The sequence below is a fragment of the Phoca vitulina genome, unplaced genomic scaffold, assembly GCF_004348235.1.
Source record: "Phoca vitulina isolate PV1807 unplaced genomic scaffold, GSC_HSeal_1.0 scaffold58, whole genome shotgun sequence".
Classification (NCBI taxonomy): Eukaryota; Metazoa; Chordata; class Mammalia; order Carnivora; family Phocidae; genus Phoca; species Phoca vitulina.
The window spans coordinates 3,369,812-3,387,089 of NW_022589761.1; the positions used below are offsets into that span (position 1 = coordinate 3,369,812).

The following is a 17,278-nucleotide window of genomic DNA, read 5'->3' on the forward strand; positions in this document are numbered from 1 at the left end:
TGAAATGCTTCACTCCCTTTGTATTTTACTCTGTTCGCAGGGGAACAAAAAAAGGCTGCTTATAACCCTGGTGTATATGTCACGAATAAAAACAGAGCCAAATGACAAACACCATGGTGCCCTCAGAAACACTGAGGTTGTGTTACCGTGTGGAGCTACCAAGTCAGGCCATAACCCCTACGATGAATTCTTTCCCTGAAAATCTTCTGTCTTTCAAGCAAATAGATTACCCAGGGCTAGCCCTGCCCCTCACCAGTCACACCTTAAGTCCAGCCACAAACCTAGCTGGGACCTCTCCATTTTAGCCAAGAATACCACAAAAAAACATAGTCCAATAAGCGCAGGTACAAATTCATAAGCATAGGGCTGAAAAGAGTGCCAGTGCTCATGGTGAAAAGCCAGTTAGGGAGGAGACGGAGTGATGAAGCTAGCCCACAGCAGATAGGAGCGACGTGGGAAGACACACCGACTTCCAGGCCTAGGCGACCACTGAGAGGACAACGTACACGCCTTGGGAGGCCGACGACCCAGACCCGAACCCACCCGGGACCGAGGCTACGCCGACCCGCCAGGGTTCCTTCCTCGCGCCCGCCCAGCCGGAGTGCCCTAGGATGCCCGTGGGCGGGGCCTGAGCATCGCCCCGCCCCGCCGCCCGCCACTCGGGTCACCTGACCTGCCCGCGGCTCACGTGATCCGTCCCCAGCGCCGCCATTTTGGAGCTCCGGATGAGGAGGGGAAAAGCGGGGGAAAAGAGGGAAAAGAGCCGGGAGAGGGGTGGGCGAGGACGAGGGCGAGGGCACGGCCGGGCTCCTGGCCGGCCAAAGGAGGCTCGCGGAAGCAGCAGCCGCCGCCCGACCGCAGGTACCGCGCCCCGGGGCCGCCCCTCCGCCCGCAGGTAGCGCCGCCGCCGGCCATGTGCGTCCTCCCCTCAGGCCTCTACCGGCGCCCGCTTCCTCTTCAGCGGGCTAACACCGCCCGGTGCTCGCCACATGCCCCAAGTTCCGCGTCCTCTTCCAGCGCTCCGCGCCGCCCACAGCAAGGCCTGCGGAGACCCCGGGCTTGCCCTGCCGTGGGGGGTGGGGGGGAAACCTGCCGCTCTCCGCATACTGTCACCAGCCTGGTCTGCAGGCGGGCCTGCGAGGCGTTGGTTGCTTCCTTCCCTTCTGCAGATGTGAAACTGCTTTAGGCCAGCCGGGATAAAGCTCACGACGGTGTCCTCACCGCATCTCCTGATTACTTTTCTCACGCCCCATCTCCCCAGCCCTTTAGCCAATTCTTGGTGTAGAAAAAGCAAGTACAGGAAAGCCTAGCCTTCTGCCCCTATTACGAACCTTTTCGGTGAACTGGTGTCCCCAGAGATCACTGAGATCAGTGGGAAAAGCTCCCACCTTTTAAGACCTGCGGGCATCCGGAGGGAATGGTTTGTGTGGAAGGCCTGGATGATTAATTAGGCGGAGGCCATCATCCCAACCCGTAGGCGATCTTTTTAGTTACTGCGGTGGGTTGTAATTTACTCTCAGTCTGCATCTCTTTTATCAGGCAATTACTGGATTTATCACCTCCTTGAGCTTGTACTTTCTTCAGTACTCTGCCTTGACTCAGTGTATGGGTTGCGTTATTGATTAAAAGAGAAAGCCTGGCCGTTCATTTCTTTACCTCACTAACTCGTTTAAAATTAACTTCAGGGAAGGACCAAAGACGTGCTTTCTGCCCTGGCAACGAACTATTAACCATAATCGATAAGGTAGCTGCGTTCTAGGAGAAACGAATAGGCATTATTTGATTTTTGAGATTCAGCCTAGCTAGTATAAGAACAGTAGCAAAAAATGTAAGACCAGGGCAGGAAACTGCATTAGAAGATATATAGGTCAGTCTACTGTGTCTTCTCTTTTCATGCCCACTGTGCTTGCAGAACTGTTTGAAGTTTGCAGAATCATCCTTTAGATTTATTTTTGGTTAGGATTAAAATAGTAATATACAGTTTATTGTTCCTTATTCATTAGAAAGTGATATCAGTAAAACCAATAGTATTTTGAGTCAATTAGTTAAATTCTGAGCTAAAACAAAATACACAATTATTGGGAGAAGTTTCCAGAGCAGTTTTTTTCTAACTTGTGCAAAATCATAGTCTTCTTGTTAGAGAAATTATGTAAATTTGCATCACATGATTGGGTTGCATGAACATTCCTCTGAATTTCTTTTTGACATAGAATATTGGGAAATTTTTCACTGCCAAAAGAAATCATTACTTTGTTTCACCAAGAAAGAGAAATGTTTGATACTATATACTTTCATTCTTGGCCACAGCTGAATTCTGAAGATTGATCCAAGGGACTGTGTTAATTTCAGGAATTGATTTGAAAGACATTGGCTCTGCCACTTAACAGCCATGTAACCTTGGGTAAGTCGCTTAAACCACACTGTTTCCTTATGTGCAAAATTGTGTAACACCCCCCTGGCCTGTTCCAAAGCGTTATGAAGATCAAACACGCTAACACGTTTGATACAACCTAGCTGTAAGGGGCTGTTATTCTTTTCATTATTGATTCTTTATACATATTTGTTCTCGCTGAGATGTAAGAGGGAAATTGGTGTATTAAGAAAGGGGATTTAGAATCAGATAGGCCTGGATTCCAATTCTTAAGCCAGTTACTACTTTACATCTGTGAGCCTCAGATTCCTTACCTGCAAAAAAGAGGCTACTATTACCAGAAATAACATGAATAATACACAAAGTCTACATAGGCACTGCCCCCTGGATGGTGAGCACTTCAAGGGCAAGGATTTCTTCTTACTTATTTTTGTAGTCTCCAGCACTGTGCTTGGCACATTATAGGTGCCCAATAAATGTTAAATCTTAATATTGGTTAATGTTAGTTAGACCTTATGTCTTCACCGTGGCTGCCAAATTAGAATATTCTCTCAGGCTAGATGCCAGCTAAGAAATTTTAGATTATGAAATTCATGTACTTGTGATATTTATACTGTTTTTTCTTAGTGGCAATTAATCAGATGAAGCTAAGGAGATTTTGATTCAAATAAATTATAGCTGACAGTAAGATAAATCTATAAATAATGTGTAAGCAATCTCGAGGTAATTTTTTATAGACAGTTTACAATTCGGGGACATGAAAGTTCATCCAGTACCAGTCTCTTGTTTTACATCTGAGGAATCTGAATAAAACCCACAGAAACAGTGACTTGCCTAAGGTCCCGCAACTAACAGGGTATTCTAGATCAGAAACTTCTGCCATTTGGCTGGAGCAAAATGGTTTGTATTTTAGAATTGGGATAATCTAGAAGAATGGGAAATTGGCCATACTTCACACAATCTTTGTCTAGTTGGAAAATAACAAATTCTTCATTTGAAAGAAAAGTTTCTTTATAAAATAGCAAACTGCCTTTGCACACGCACAGAAAATGACAGCCTTTCTCCAGTCCCCCTCAGGCTCACAGGAATTGTTCAACTTGATTTTACTTATCCTAACCCTACTCTGGAACTGAAAGGAACTAATTAGATGTACAAAGAAACCAAGTAGTAAATTATAAGGAAAGAAAGATAACTGAAATAATTTGGTTCTTTTCTTGGGAAAGACATTAATTATAAGCTTTTGCCTGTGGAATACAGGTCTCCCCCACTTTTCAGTTTGCTTTCTGCCACTTTGCTTTTATGAAAGACCCACAATAGTACCTACTTTCTCTAACTGAAAGTACTGAAAGAAACCCAAAGATTTCACTTATACAAAAAAAAGACAAAAAGTGAAAGTAGTTTTCAATCTTTGTTTTGCAGTGAGCCATTAATAGAGGCAGCACATACCCCAAGCGGCAAGAGTGGCCCCGCCAAGCTCCTTCCCTGCCCGGGAACTGCGCTCAGCATCTCAGCATCAAGGCGGCACAGCTTCGAACTGTGTCTGTGAGCATCTGTGCTTTATCTTGATTTATTTTGTGCGTTCTTTAGCAAGGTGTGTCCTGAGGTATCAGGAAAGCCTAAGAGAGGTTATTTATTGGTTTGGGGAACACGCAAAACTTCTTCCATATAAATTAATGGTAATTCCTTATGCACTTTACATCATTTCGGCTTCTAAAAGATTTCATAGGAAGGTTCTACTTTCAGAGAGCCGGGGAAACCTGTCCTGTTGTCTAGGAAAGATTTGAGACTGGGTGGGAAGGATTGTTGAACTTTTCTGGTTGGGGATACAACTTATATTTACTTATTTGTAACAATTTGGTATATTTTGTCTAATGTTGTTATGTCTAAAGATTCCAAACAAGAAGCTCCGTACTTTGGTGATGCCTCCAGTCTTTCCTCTTTCTGTAAACCTTTCCCGTTCAGCCATATTGATCTTTTCTCTAACCACTAGATAGCAGGTTTATTCTCATTTATGAAAATATAATAATGTTGTGGCTGTTTTCCTTGTCGGTCTTACCCTTGTGTTAACAGAATTCCAGAAGAGCAACTGAAGCACTCTAATTAGGACAATTCAAGGAGGATGTGTTTACAAAGTTACTCTTAATAAAGATGTAGGACTTGTATCGGCAAACCACAGGGACAGTGCAGTTACTTGAAGCTAGCAACATCAGGAGAAGGAAGAGGTACCAGAACCAGGAGAGTCTTGTAGAGCCCCCTCGCCTAGAGAGAATGGCCTTCCATTGAGGAACATGGCCAATCCCAGGTGACCTAGAGGGAGGGAATCAAGGACATGAATATCCTGATCTCACTCTGCTACCTCCCTCTGATCGCCTGTCATGGCTCCCCATTGGCAACCAGAAACCAGAGGGCACGGGAGTCTAATGATGTAATACCTCCTGGGGAAGAGAGCACAGTGGAGAAAAGGAGACAGTGAGCCCAGAGGGGCAAATGGTTGACATCTGGCATAGCCGTCTTTTGGAATACAGTGCACCTCTTACCTCTTCAAAAAGTCTTTTCTTACCTTCCTAGACCAAAATTAGCTCTTCAGTTCTTATTAGGATTTGGTCATTGACTGTTGCCTTCCGACTGTTTTACCTTGTATACTGTTTCATTACTTAAAAGCTGTTAATTCTTTCTAACTTCTAAACATGTTTGTCCTATCCAGTCAACCCAGTTTTAAACCATGAGTACTGTGATTTTTTTTTCCATACTGTATTTTGCTTAATGCCTTGTACATAACAATTTTTACTATAACTTTTTATTATGAAAAGTTTTAAACATATACACAGTAGAAAGAATACTATAAGGGATTCCTAGATACTCATCACTCAACTTCAGTTACAAAATTTACCAATCCTACTGTATCCCCCCTTCCCTCCCCCACCTCCTTGACCATAGTCAATTTTTAAAGTTGCATTTACATTGATCTCTTGAAGGCCATGGATAGTATGCAGATGTTCATAATCCATGTTGTCGTCATTATTGAGCCACTGGGATTGTATTTGTACTCCTTATTTTCATCTCTTTTTTTTTTTCCCCCCAAATTTTACTTCACTTGACATGGAAACCCATATATATGTGCACATGGGTGGCCTAAGTGAAATTTTTGTGAAAATTTAAAAGGTTGGCCTTAAGGTCAGCTTAACTCCGTCCCTGTGTATACTCTATTATGAACTGTTTATCTAACCTTTCTAACAGAGACTTTTGTTTTAACGAGACTTAACTTGTATATTGATTCTGCCATGTGGACTCAAACTGGTTTTTCAGGTGTTTCTTAATGTATTTTATGTTGTCATATCTGTTTTATAGCTGCCATTTCTGTACTTATCCCCAAATGTATGCAGCCTCTAAAATGAGGTACTTACATAAATGTTCAGGGAAAATTGGAGCATCTGCTGCAAATTTCCATTAGCTCTTAATGCCTGAGCAGACACAGCTTTTAAAATCTGAATGTTTTGTCAGTTTCTTTTGTATTAGTCTTTTTCTTCAGATAAGATGAACTCCTCCTCCTCTTCATTTCACTTTCTTTTTAAGGTTACACACTGAAATATCCACAGGGAGCAATTTGCACTGCTCTCTTTCCTATTCTATCATTAAGTAGAAGAGGGATAACATGAATCAACTTTGTAACCCTGTGGGTATGCAGTCTGTTGAGCAAATATTCACTTGTTAACCTGCAGACTATCAATCAGCCTACATGGATGTCACATTTCATGGAGAAGGAGACCTTAGATCTACAGTAGACCACCAGATCTTGTGCAAGAAATTAAATGTCCAAGGATTCCTGTTATTAACAATTACTTAACCAATTTGCATTTGACAATTGTTATGAATGAAATAAAGCCTTAAGTGAGTGACCTTAAAGGGAAATCAGTAGTCACAGAAAGAGCCACAGCGCCCTTTGGCCTAAAAATGTGAAACTCTCAGGCAGTAAAATGACTTACGAAGTCACAAAGGATTTTCCTGAAGAAACAAATTGTTCCCGTACTGGTCCCTTCTTTAGTGACTTAAGATTGAGTGTAGAGATTTAAAAATACTGATCTTCCTACTTGACAAAGATGGAAAGGAACTCCACAGTCTTTTTAGAGGTAATGCCCTCAGGTTGTTTAAGGGAGAGAGTGGCTAAAGGGCCAGTGGTCTGGGTGCTGGGGTAACAGTCACTGTTGTAATGGCTATAGAATGCATTCCCTGCCATGAGTGCAGTTGGACATGGAAAAGAAAAGAAAGCTGATCACACTGGACAGAACATGGGGGAAGGAGGGAAGAAGTAGTACTAAAGAAACCGAGAATAAAATGTTTGCATTTTTGCCTGATGTGGACCTAGATATAGAAAGTTTGTGTGCCAGAAAGAGCAGAAAATCAGAGAGGAAAAGCCATCACTGTTGCCAAGAGTAGATATGGGAGGACTGGCACCGCAGCTGGTCAGAGTGCTGGTAGGGTCTAGCAGGAGTTAGGTTTGATCTTGGCAGGGGCTGAAGGGCCCTTCCATGTTGATTCAGCCACCTGGGGGGAGAGAAGCCATTATTCACCTCCTAAAATAAGAATTCAGAGCCTGCAACTGAAGTTTAAGAATAGTATGGTCTTTGGTCTATAGCTGGTGCCACTAAAAATTTTGCTGGCATTTATTGAATGTTGTGAGTAAGACTCCAGAATGCACCTAAAATGTGGAAAAACAAAACTTGTTGCTGGAAAAAAGCCTAAACTGAAAAATGTGATCCAAGTCAACAAATTAATCTCACTTTGAGCCAAAGGAAATGTTTGAAATGAAAGTACTGCCAGGAAATAGAGGATTCAAGATTTAGGCAGAAAGATATTGTGAGTATTTTTTGTTTTGTAACTTCCTTGGCTGTAATGCATTGCTAGAACTTACAGAGAACCCCTTTTAAGGACTTTGAATATTTAGACCTGAAACGCAACTACGATATCAGTTGTTTTCCTTCTCTGATGCCCCTTTCCCTTTCAGAAAAAAAAAAAAAAAAAATACATGCATATGAATAGTAGTTGACCACTAATATGGCCTCTAGGAAAAAACCACAGCGTAGTTTGTGGTTTATCTTCAGGAAGATAAATCGAAGGAAGTAAAAGAAGGAACTAGATCATTGCTTTTATGTAGTTTCGTTTGCATAGTACTTCTCAAAATTCACTCTGCCCTTTACAAGAGGTTCACGACTATATTTTCATAATTCCAAAGATTTGGGGAGAAAAAAACAAATTTATGATTTTAATAATAAAACTACAATTATATTTGGTATAAGAAGTTGTCTCCCAAGAGTTGTGTCGATCATGTATTGGCTTTACAGAGTGGTATTTTGTAGTAACTTGAGGTGGTTCCACATGCCCTGGGAATGCCTGTGTTCCTTCAGTCAAGGAATAGGAGTCCTGATTTTGGCATTGGGCAAAAGAGAGGGAGTACTGATTGGGCCCAGTTAGATGTCTAGGGGAAAGAAAGTGAAGAAAAAGGAGATGCAAATTGTTAGTCATTTCCAAAGAAAGAAATGGATGGAAAGATCATCATCAGTCTCGATATAGGGCACTCCAAAGAGAAGTTGTAAACAATTGAAGTCTCTGTTGGGGATAGCCAGGTGTACTGATAACGGAGCTCCCAGGTTAGAGAATACGGAGATTGGCTTAAACTCTAAGATTAGCTTTGATTTCCTTTAATTACATACCTGGGGTACCTATAACCTGGTCATTTCTTTCTGTTGTGTATCATCCTTTCTAGATATGGAAGAAAGCAGCAGTGTTGCCATGTTGGTGCCAGATATTGGAGAACAGGAAGCTATATTGACTGCTGAAACGGTCATCAGTTCATCATTGGAAATTGATGAACAAAGAAAAGTTAAAACAGATCCATTGATCCATGTAATCCAGAAGTTAAGCAAGATAGTAGAACATGAAAAGTCACAAAAATGTCTTTTAATTGGGAAAAAACGCTCACGTTCAAGTGCTACAGCGCACTCTCTTGAAGCCCAGGAACTTTGTGAGATTCCAGCTAAAGTAACCCAGTCACCTGCTGCCGAGATTAGAAGGGCTGAGATGTCACAGATACATTTTACCCCTGGCTCTCTTGCCCAGAATGATGGGAAGGCTATGTCCTACCAGTGTAGCCTTTGCAAGTTTCTGTCGTCATCGTTCTGTGTGTTAAAAGATCATATCAAGCAGCATGGTCAGCAGAATGAAGTGATATTAATGTGCTCAGAGTGCCATATTACATCTAAAAGCCAAGAGGAACTTGAAGCTCATGTGGTAAATGACCATGAAAACGATGCCAACAGTCGCACTCAATCCAAAGCCCAACATTGTGTAAGCCCCTCCAACTCTCAGAGACCCACAGAAAGAAATAATGAAACCACTTCTGATATCGCCTTGAGTGCGGACAGTCCGCAAACTCATACTGCCCAAAATGCATCCGTGAAGGAGATGGGTAAGAGGAAATGGTATGCATATGAACAGTATGGCATGTACCGATGCTTATTTTGTAGTTATACCTGTGGCCAGCAGAGAATGTTGAAAACACATGCTTGGAAACATGCTGGGGAGGTTGATTGCTCCTATCCAATCTTTGAAAATGAAAACGAGCCCCTAGGCTTGCTGGACTCTTCAGTGGCTGCTGACCCTGGTGGGCTAGATGCAGTAGTCATCGCTATTGGAGACAATGAACTGAGTATCCACAATGGGCCTTCAGTACAAGTGCAGATTTGCAGCTCAGAAACATTATCCTCTTCGTCTCCTTTAGAACAGAGTGCAGAAGGAGGAGTTCATCTAGGTCAGTCAGTTACTCTTGACCCTAACGAGGAAGAAATGCTAGAGGTGATTTCTGATGTGGAGGAGAATCTGATTGCTGATAGTCTACTTTCGTCTGCACAGAAGATCATTAGTAGCAGCCCAAATAAAAAAGGTCATGTTAATGTGATCGTGGAGCGTCTGCCAAGTGCTGAAGAAACTCTTTCACAGAAACATTTCCTCATGAATGCTGAAATCGAAGAGGGAAAAAACCTGAGCCCGACAGAATCCCAGATTGGGTGTGAAGGAAGAGATGAAGTTTATCGTGCTGATAAATGTACTGTTGATATCGGGGGGCTGATCATAGGCTGGAGTAGCCCAGAGAAGAAAGACAGTGAGTTAATAAACAAAGGACTGGCTGCTGATGAGAATGCCCCACCAGGCCGAAGAAGAACAAATTCTGAGTCTCTCAGACTACACTCATTAGCTGCAGAAGCCCTCGTGACGATGCCTATAAGAGCTGCAGAACTGACAAGGGCCAACCTTGGGCACTATGGGAATATAAACCTTTTAGATCCAGACACCGGACAAAGGCAAGTAGATAGTACATTGGCAGCATATTCTAAAATGATGTCACCACTCAAAAACTCTGCAGATGGATTAACTACTTTTAACCAAAGCAACTCTACGTTGGTAGCACTCCCAGAGGGTAGGCAGGAATTGTCAGATGGGCAAGTTAAGACAGGCATCAGCATGTCCTTACTGACTGTCATTGAAAAGCTGAGGGAAAGGACAGACCAAAATGCTTCAGATGATGACATTTTGAAAGAGTTGCAGGACAATGCCCAGTGCCAACCCAACAGCGACACGAGCTTGTCGGGAAGCAGCGTGGTGGAATACATCCCCAATGCCGATCGGCCCTACCGTTGCCGCCTTTGTCATTATGCCAGTGGAAACAAGGGCTACATCAAGCAGCACTTGAGAGTCCATCGGCAGAGACAGCCATATCAGTGTCCCATCTGTGAGCACATAGCTGACAACAGCAAGGATCTGGAGAACCACATGATCAACCACTGTAAGGCAAGAATATACCAGTGCAAGCGGTGTGAAGAATCTTTTCATTATAAGGTAGGCATCAGTTATGAAATCACTCAGAGGACCTGAGAATTTTTAGAGCCAGGAGGGAACCCAGTAGAGAGAGCCCAACCACTTCATTTTATAGATAAGGAAACTGAGACCCAGAAAAGTTGGATCATTTGCCCAGGGGATCCCAACTGAATTAGTATTAAAATTGGGACTGAAATCTGGGTCATCAGAATTTCTGGTGTAGGATTGTTTTCCCTGCCTACCGCCTCCTCAACAGTTTCTGTGTTTACTGCTTTAGTTTTAGCGTGGATATCTTTTTTTAAAAATGTGTTGATTTTAAATTGCAGGGTAATTATAAGGGAGTGTACAATGGAGGGATGTACACACATTTGATTTACACAAATGTAATCCGACATCATCAGTGCAAAAAAATAGCTTTTTTTCATCTTCCATGGCCCCAAAATATAGGTCATTCATTTCAGCGACACAACCAGCCAATAGCAATCTGTGTCATTGCAGGAGGAAAAATAACCTGTGTTGGACTTAATGAAAGACAGCAAAGTGGAAATAGAGCCACATGTGTTGTTTTATGGGCAGTTTAAGGGACTTTCAAGGATTATTTTGACTGCTTTTCATCTTATATGCTACCTTGAAACCAACAACCAGCATGAGATACTGTTTTGGTAAAGGAAACTGGATTAATTGAATCATTAGTTTTGAACTTTTCTTCTCCAGTGTGCCAGTTGACTGTTTGGTGGGGGGGGGGGGGGGGGGGGGAATGTCCTAAGAGGGTAACCAGGATGTAGACTTTTTCCCTCAGATTTCCCAGAGTTGGGGGCTAGCTGGTAGTAGAAAGATAATCAGGAGTAAAAAAGCCTTTGAGTCTGAGATTCACTGCCTACCTGGATTGCCCTCATGAAATTCTAAAGTGGCCTCAGGCTACTAGACAAGCAGTGCATCCAAACGGGCAGCAAAAGCAAGTTCCAGAAGTTTCTTTGGCTCCTGCATTTTTGATTGGTGGGGGTGGAGGAAGAAGATACCGTGGAGGAGAGGTTCCACTTAGGTCTCTCTTACACATTTAGTTGATATTGAAGGGCAAAAATTAGCAGGAGTCCAGCAGTTACTGTTTGGGTTTATTTTTGTGAAAGTATTGGGTTATTCTGAGTTCCCTGCTCTTCCCTCCGCTGGCAGGCCGGTATGTAAGTAAGTGTGCACATGCCATTCATAAGCAGGGGATAGCAAGGGATTCCTCTCAGAGAATGCGAAAAGAACTGCCTTTTTGATGAGATTGTGATTTCCCTGGTGTATTTCTTCTCGTAAACTGTCAAATAAGTCAGGTAATCTTTTAGCACATTTGATTTTAAAATATTGGTAATGTGTTCTAGGTACTAGGCCGTGAAAGCAATTAACTGCTTCTACAGTCTCTTAGTAACAGTGCAAGTACATTTATTGAAGGTTACATGTGAATATTTCTCAATTTTTTAGAGTCAACTGAGGAACCATGAGAGAGAGCAACATAGTCTTCCAGATACCTTGTCAGTAGCAACTTCTAATGAGTCGAGAATTGCCGGTGATACAGCTGATGGAAAATGTGTTCAAGAAGGTATCGTGCATTTTTTTTGTACAGGCTGCATGACCAGCATATGAAGTTTTCATAAAAAGCCCTTAGTTGTCATGTGGGTTAATTTCAGGACTAAAGCTGCATATGTTCTCTCTTTTCACACTGCGGAGTGAATCTTACCTGTGTTCCTGGGGATATCCTGAGGTACTGAATGCAATACTGTATTAGTAAGTACTCAGCTTCGACAATGTGGGTAGATAATAGGTTGAAATTTTATGCTGTCCTGTAAGAGCCAAGTCCAGCATAAACCCTTGGGTGACATACGAGCAAGCTGGGGAAGCCGCAGCATGGAAAGCAAGCCCTTCCCTCTCTCAGTACCAGTTGACCCACTGAGAACATAGCAGCTTTTGCAGATGACAGGCCCCCACCTCAAACTTTAAGTGAGGCTTCCTGCTGTGATCTTACTCTTACCCAAGTATGACTGCCAGATTTCATCTGCATTATTTTAAAAAAACAAAAAAACACAAGATCTTTTTATGTACTAGTTAGGTACCAGTCAGCCAAGTTTCTGCTAATAGGAATATTAGAATCAAAAGATTTAATTAGAGTTCCATGAAAAGGCGGATGCCACATCCGGAGAATTAGGGATAAAGCGTAATAAACTGTGCTTCCTTGCATCAGCTCTCTTAAATTGATATACTTTAAATGTCTCAAGTGCGGTACATAGTGTTTATGGGAAATAAAACATATTGGGGTGACTTTCCTTTTTAGATTTCCTAAGAATTAAAGTTAGAAACAACTGCAGAGTAAAATGTTTTACCATACTGGTTCATTAAATTATACCCCAGAAAGCATAACCGATTCAAGAATGTTTCTGAAAGAACTGATTTTGACACCACTGTAGCACCAAAATTCCCTTGTCAAACAGATGTCATCCCTGTAAAACTATCCAAACAAAAGGAGTTTATGACATAGCATCTGTTTCTGCAATAGATGGCTGAGCTAAAACAGTTTTGTTTCCTTTTAACAAAATAGCCCTAAATGCCTCCTTTTATTTTAATTCATTATGTTTCCATATCCCCCTTTAAAGGAGACATTAAAACATTTGATGTCATTGGACCATAAATCCCTAATGAAGGAATAAAGTAAATACTACTCAGTGGCACCCCCTGCGGTTAATACTAGTGGTGGAATATGTCTTTTCCAGCACCATCTTCAAAAGCAGTAATTAATAAAACTGTCCAAATGGGTTAACAAATTAGAACTCACAATTTTAATAAAAAAGATTAAAAATGTCAGCTCAAAATTAAAGTAACCAGTTTGAGCTTTACGGCGACAGCATCTGTCCATCATATTCCATCTTACAGCTTGTCTTTTCTTTGTACATTCTGCTCTGTTTTTGGGGTTAAATGTATGGATTTTAAATTGCTTTTGCCATGTCTGTTTTTCCCTCACTTTGCTCCATTTACTTTTCTCTGTCATAGTAGTATAACACTTCAGATGACTGATAACCTCCTGCATACTTATGCTGATACTTTATTAATTCACTGTTAGATCTCTGGAAATCTGGTTGTCGGGCCAAGAAACAAGTGTTTAGCTCACAGAGAAGGTCAAAGAAATTCATGTTTTACTAAAACTTCTTCAGCCATTTAGTAAAGTTAATGAACAAGTTGGGGGATGTGTGCCTTAGTGGTCCCCAGCCTCTGCCCACTCCGATGGCACAGATAACTTGGGACATGTTTTTGACTCCGAGACCCAGTGTAATGGTGTTTCTGCCAAAAGGCATGGAGTGCCCATCCTGAGCTAGCTGCCCGGAGTCCAGTGAAGGCATCGGTGCCTGTAAGGACCGCAGCTGGGGAGGCAGACAGAATTGTACTGACGGGGATGTCAGGCGACAGCACGGGTGCTCTCCTAGAGCCACGGGCAAAGCACTCTCATATGGTGCTCCTTCGTGAAATTTAATTAAATCGTTCTTTATTGCAAACATACAATTTGCGAAGCCCTGGAAATTCAGCATAAACAAAACACACAGATCTCTGCCCTCAGGGGAGTCTACAGCTAGGGACAGGTCAGAGATCTGACACAGACATGCAGGTGACACGCAGACTGCGGTGAAGGAAGAATAGAGAGTTCTCTGCTTACCAAGTAAACCATGCTGAAAGGTTCTAGAATTTCCATTTTGTAGATCAGAAAACTGAGTCCTCACAAGATAAATTGCTTTGTCCATGATCACCCTGGTACAAGGTGGAAGAGCAAGGACAAAGCCCAGAGTTTTGAACTTCAAATCTAATATTCTTTCCGTTGGAAACAGTTGCTTGAAGTAGCACGGGCTCTCATTCTGTGCTATATTAAGTTTTTCCATCTGTCATTTTTATTAGTTGTCATTGATCTGTAATATTTCTCACACAAAACCATTATCCAATATTTCACACTTTATTTTTTCAAGGTTTTTTAAAAAACTGAATTTGGAACAATGCCACTTACAATCAAGTCCAAGTTTTTAACCTACCAATTAAGAGTAATACTTACATTATAATTATGATTAGTGTATGTATTAATGTTGTAGACTTACACCAGAAAATTAGGACATTTTTTTCTGCCTGGCAAAAGTAGTTACAGGCAAAAGAAAATTTCAATTTTAGAAAGCTTAAATTTAACTTAAGGATTTTCTTTGTTTTGTTAAAATTTCAGCGTGGGTTTCTTCTGTGCCACCAATTTTACGATTCTGCACTGTGTGCTAGTGTTCTACCTAAGCTTCCTTCCTGCTCTGCCTTATTCTCCAGCTTTCCATGCTTGCTTTGTTTCTGAATATAAAGCCGTCAGGCTGTGAATGGCCTGCGGACTTTGTGCTTACAGAAGAGTAAAGAGAGTGTTCAGGAACAGTTTTACATGATCAAGGCATCCAGCTTGTATTTAATCAGGCTTACCCTCATTAAAATTACCCATCCCTATTGCTGGAGAGTGAGGGTGGTAACATGGCCTCTTTTCCATTGGATCCACATATTCTGGATTTCAGAGAGTCACGTATTCACGTTAGTGATAACACTTGTCCTTGTCACCTGCCAGTTTGCTAGTTATGATTATACACCATTATTTAGCACTGAATAATTTGCAGTGGTTTTTCCTTCCATTGTTGCACCGACAGCTGACTTTCAGTTATAAACAAAGGAAACCCACAGGATAAAAAAGCTTTAGTCTTTTTATCTGGAGTTTGTTATGGAGGCTTTGTAGCCGTACTCTATAATATTGTGTTAATAGTATTAAATCACAGCTTGTTGGCAAATCACTGTTTCCTTAAGACAGTGTATCCAATGTCAATTAGATCAACACCTTTCAGATTAACAGTATATCTCTGGTTAACTCAGCTGCTACACAGTCAGCAGGGCAGCTGGCTTCAAGTTTATTATATTTTAGCATTTTGTACAAGGTTATGCAGAAATTAACCCAAGGTATCTATGTTTACAGGTCAGATGATGTTCAGTTTCTATCTGCTGATAGTCCAGTTGCAGGAGAACCTGGAAAGCCATGTTCAAACTTGTTAACTTTATTAAATGAGAAAGCCTTGATTGAAATGTTAATACTATGTGTTATAAATACTCATTTACAGTGGAAATTATGTCATTTGTATCTAATCAGTGTATGTCGCTAAGGCTCTCCAATCCCTTGTCTAGGGACTAAGTCTTCAGTCCAGAAACAGTATAGATGTGATGTGTGCGATTATACAAGTACAACATACGTCGGTGTTAGAAACCACAGACGAATCCATAACTCTGACAAGCCATACAGGTAAGTGTGATGATCCTAGAGTTTAATGCTTGTATTAGAATATTTTACAGTAAAGAAAAAAAACAAATAATTAAAGATTCATAACACTTGTTTAAACACAAGTTAGGTGCAAAGAAACTCGCTGCTGGTTTCATGAGTGTTGTTTAGTTTGTTCAGGAATATGAACTTTAAGCTTGAGTCTTAGGACAACTATATTTCATCTAGTTGAAATATAGGAAGATATCTACATCTGTCAGTTTGATGTTCTCGGTTTCACGTGGGTATGAATTACCATAGTAATCTTCAGTGCTTAGAGTACATTTCAGTAATTTGGTGGTTTAACTACTCCATATTCCAACAAAAGATGCTTAAAAACTTAAAAGCAATAAAATTCCCCATGAAAGACTCTCTTTTTGAAAATTAAGCTATCATTTAGGGGCGCCTGGGTGGCTCAGTTGGTTGGGCGACTGCCTTCGGCTCAGGTCATGATCCTGGAGTCCCTGGATCGAGTCCCGCATCGGGCTCCCTGCTCAGCGGGGAGTCTGCTTCTCCCTCTGACTCTAACCCCTCTCATGTGCTCTCTCATTCTCTCTCTCTCAAATAAATAAATAAAAAATCTTAAAAAAAAAAAAGAAAAGAAAATTAAGCTATCATTTAATTTAATTTCGTTACTTGATTTTTCACAAAAGCCAAGTCTAATACTTCTTTTCAGGAAATAAAGACATTCTCAGGTGATCAAGATAGAAACCATTATTTCTTAAGTACACTTCAGCTCTTGAGAATAAGCTGCATGTTCATGTAGTAAAAGTACAAACATTTTTGCAGAAGTTTGTCCAGCTGTCACAGAGCAATCTGTTCCACTTGCAGCCGTGACGGAATACCAGGTTCCTGCTCAAAGCTGAGCCCGTCACCATGACTAATTGCGCTAGGCCACGGACATGAACTTTTTTAATGGCTATTAAAACCTGTTTTCGCTTTTTAACTTCTCTCCCCAGTCTTTATATAGGTATGACACAAGTGAGTGTGGGAAATTCCCTTGTATTAGTAGCTAAGTGAAAACCTGACAGACTTGTGCCTGAAAATGCTGTTATTTGATGCTGTAGTGTATGTCTGTACATGTATGGTTTTAAATTTATAACATTTGTTTAGTTTGCAAACTTACTTATAATCACTCTTCAGACAGTATATTCATTTGCAGAGTCTCATAGCTCTATGGAAGGTGTTTGGCCTTGCCTGGGTGTGTTTGTTTTTATTTCAAACATTTTTAAAACTAGGATCCCTAAGAAAGATTTTTCCCCAGAATACAATGAAGGCCATTAACCATTATTAATAATAACTCCATGCCAGAAATTACAGCTGAGGAGTGATAGGTGGTACTTAGCATGTATCATTTATGATTTACACTAGGAAGTATTTAGAAGAACATGATGGAAACAGGGAACACTAGTTCATCTAATAAGAGGAGAAAGTTTTGCCTTTATATTTTGGGTATCTTTATTTTTAAATGCAATGACATACCGTGCCAAATTCATGTGATCCAGGCAAGAATAAAATAACATTTTTGGGGTCTAGAATTAGACTCTTCATTTAGATTCATTGAGAAGTATTTATTGAACAAATACTATGTTCCAGGAGCTGTGTTAGGCTCTTAGAATTTAGTCATGATAAAAAGGATATTATGCCTCTTTCATGAAGTTTATAGATAAACAATAAATAGGTCAACTCTCAAGTAT

General features: G+C 41.1%; 1 protein-coding gene across 2 annotated transcripts in view; it reads left to right on the forward strand.

Moving 5' to 3' along the window:
- Positions 1-708: 708 nt before the first annotated feature.
- The window catches only part of ZNF507 (zinc finger protein 507), a 41,784-nt gene continuing 25,214 nt past the window's right edge, over positions 709-17,278 (forward strand). For both annotated transcript variants that reach the window (XM_032390453.1, XM_032390454.1), the window contains exons 1-6: positions 709-861; positions 2,308-2,401; positions 3,791-3,913; positions 8,133-10,261; positions 11,705-11,822; positions 15,452-15,566. In XM_032390453.1, coding sequence (XP_032246344.1) covers positions 8,135-10,261; positions 11,705-11,822; positions 15,452-15,566 — 2,360 coding nt within the window. In that variant the 5' untranslated portion in view covers positions 709-861; positions 2,308-2,401; positions 3,791-3,913; positions 8,133-8,134. The remainder of the gene's footprint in view (positions 862-2,307; positions 2,402-3,790; positions 3,914-8,132; positions 10,262-11,704; positions 11,823-15,451; positions 15,567-17,278) is intronic.